Raw genomic sequence first — 2,730 nt, 5'->3', positions numbered from 1 at the left:
GCGGGCGTTGTGGGGGGGGGGGTGGTGGTGGTGGTGACATGGGTGTCAGTGATGGGTGGGGACGGGTGGGGATGGGTGGGCATCACCCACAGCCTCACCTGGCACGGCCGGTCCTGGCAGGTGGGACAGCTGGTGACACCGTGCGCCTGCAGGTCCATGTCCCCAAAGGCCACCTCCTCCCCTTGGATGCGGAGCTGGCGCACGCAGCCTGCGGAAGGATGGAGACGGGGGGGGGGGGGACACGAGGCCTCGCGGCCCACCCCATCCCGTTGCCCCCCAAAGACCCACCGCTCACCCATAAAACCGCGGCTGAGCCCCGTCTTAGCCACGGCGCCGAAATCGGGGTACCCCCCCAGGTACAGCTCCTCGTTCAGATCCAGCCCTTGAAACTTCCCCTGTGGGCACAAGTGGGTGGGCACCACCTCCAGCACCCTGACCCCCACCCAATACACATCAAACCTTCCCCCCCACCCCCAAAAAAAATACCTGGGAGGTCCCGTTAACCGGGGGGTGCCCGTCCAGCGCCAGCGAACCCCGGGTGAGGTTGCGGAGGAGACGGATGGTGTGGTACTCGCCCAACCGCAGCGGCGTCGGGTGCCGGATGGTGGCCATGCCCGAACCGGCGTCAAACCTTATTTTTTTGGGGGTACAACGGGTGTGGGTGGGTTGCTGGCACCCATCTCCCCCCCGCCCATAGCACCCACTCATGGGTCTCACCTAAATTCGGGGCGGCCGCCCACCAAACCGAAGGAGATGAAGTCGGCGCCGCTGGTTTTCCGCTGCCCGTTGTAGAGGAGAAGCCCTGCGGGGTGGCAGGGGGTCAAGGCAGGATGGTGCCCACCCCAGGGGGGGTCACGTCCCAGGGGACCCCCAAAATACCCCCAGGATGGAGGAGAAACCCCCCGTAAGGTGTGGGGGGGCTCAAATGAATAGAGAAGGAGAGCTAAAGGAGGGAGAGGGGAGGATGGATGGAGAGGGAAGGGAGGAGGAAAGGATGGAGGGGACATGGGGGAGGACATGGGGACACATGGGGGGACACGGGGGTCCCGTCGGCGCTCACCATCGGCAGCATCAGGTCGGAAGGTGATGAGGATCTCGAACCTCTTGTAGGCATCCTTGATGGTGGGCAGGGGGAGGAAGGAGTGGGGCGTCTGCCCGAAATAGGGGACCAGGCGCTCTGCGGGGATGGGGGGGGTCAGGAGGAGCGGGGGTACATCCTCCCCCACCCCCGTCCATCCGTCTGTCCATCTGTCCATCCTCACCTCGGACCTTGAGGACGTAGTAAGCCGTCTCCTGGCCGCGGCGGTTGGCGGCGGCGCAGGCGTAGACGCCGGCGTCCTCGTGGCGCACGGCCGGCAGCGTCAGGACGTTCCCCTCCGCCCTGGCACCCGCCGGCAGCCCCCCCTCTTTTTCCGCCCTGGCCCCCGCCGGCAGCTCCCCCTCCAGCTGCGGCAGAGCCGGGGTGGGGTGGGGGGGATGACGGTCAGCACCCATAGGGTGCCCCACCCTGCACCCCCACCCTGCACCCCCATCCCTGCATCCCTCCACCTCACCTTGCTCCAGGTGATCTCCGGCACTGGGAAGCCAGATGCCAAGCAGGGCAAAACAGCCGCCGAACCCACCGAGACCTCCTTCACCTCCGGCTGCCCGGCGATTTGGGGGGCGGCTGGGGACGCACGGAGGTGTCGCTACCCCGTGGTGACACCGTTGCGTGCGTCCCCACCTCCGTGTCCCCGTCCTCACCTTGCACGTGGAGGATGACGTGGGACTGGACGGTGCCCACGGCGTTGGTGGCGGTGCAGCGGTACTGCCCGGCATCTGCCCGTTCTACCCGTTCGATGGTGAGGGTGCCGGCGCGGACCAGCACCCCGGGTCGGATACGGCCCCCGACTTTGCTCCAGGTGACATGGGGACGGGGTTCACCCAAGCCCAGGCACTCCAGCTCCACCGCCGTCCCCGCCAGCACCGTCTGCACCGCCGTCCGGATGTTGATCAGGGCCCTGGGGAGAGCTTGGAGGGGACAGCGGGGTTTTGGGGTGCCCCCCCCGGCATGGGAGAGGCATCGCGGTCTGGGGTGCCAACCGGAGGAGTGAGAGATGGGGAGAAACGGGGTGCTCGTGGGCATGGGGAGACCGCTGGGGTGGCCGTGGGCATGGGGAGAGATTGGGGGTGTCGGGGTGCCTGCGGGTACGGGGAGAGATTGGGGGTACCAGGGTGCCCACGGACGTGGGGAGATGAGGGGTACTGGGATGCCCGTGGGCAGAGGGGGATGTGGGGGGTACCCACGGGTGTGGGCATAAATAGAGGGAAATTGGGGTGCCCGTGGGTGTGGGAAGAAATAGGGGGTATTGGGGTGCTCATGGGTTCAGGGAGAGATGGGGGGTACCAGGGAGCCCGTGGGTGTAGGGAAATGGGGGGTACCAGGGTGCCAATGGGTACGGGGGGACAGGTCAGTGGGTGCCCCTGGGTTTGGGGAGATGTGGGCTCCCGGGGTGCCCCTGGGTTTGGGGAGACAGGAATCCCGGGGTGCCAGTGTTTGTGAGGGACAGGTCGGGGGGTGCCTGCGCCCCCCCGGGCACGGGTGCCGCTCCTACCCTGGACGGTGAGGGTGGCCCTGTCCTCCGCCTGCCCGCCCGGGGCACTGGCCCGGCACACGTACACCCCCTGCGCCCCCCACGCCAGCTCCGGCATCCTGCGGGGACACAGCCGGGGTGTGGGACCCTGTGGGGG

At 67.9% G+C, this 2,730-nt stretch overlaps 1 protein-coding gene across 1 annotated transcript in view; it reads right to left on the bottom strand.

Moving 5' to 3' along the window:
• The window catches only part of HSPG2 (heparan sulfate proteoglycan 2), a gene marked incomplete at its 5' end in the record, with an annotated part of 15,959 nt that overhangs the window by 2,660 nt on the left and 10,569 nt on the right, over window positions 1-2,730 (bottom strand). The window contains 9 exon segments of the mRNA XM_019474704.1: window positions 1-208; window positions 296-395; window positions 487-631; window positions 718-802; window positions 1,061-1,177; window positions 1,263-1,446; window positions 1,554-1,666; window positions 1,744-2,010; window positions 2,595-2,721. The exon segment at window positions 1-208 is cut by the window's left edge and continues 92 nt beyond it. Coding sequence (XP_019330249.1) covers window positions 1-208; window positions 296-395; window positions 487-631; window positions 718-802; window positions 1,061-1,177; window positions 1,263-1,446; window positions 1,554-1,666; window positions 1,744-2,010; window positions 2,595-2,721 — 1,346 coding nt within the window.

The sequence above is a fragment of the Aptenodytes forsteri genome, unplaced genomic scaffold (genome assembly GCF_000699145.1).
Source record: "Aptenodytes forsteri isolate BGI_AS27 unplaced genomic scaffold, ASM69914v1 Scaffold61, whole genome shotgun sequence".
In the NCBI taxonomy this organism is placed as follows: domain Eukaryota; kingdom Metazoa; phylum Chordata; class Aves; order Sphenisciformes; family Spheniscidae; genus Aptenodytes; species Aptenodytes forsteri.
The sequence above is the reverse complement of the archived record's forward strand: the minus strand, read 5'-3'. Positions and strand labels throughout refer to the sequence as shown.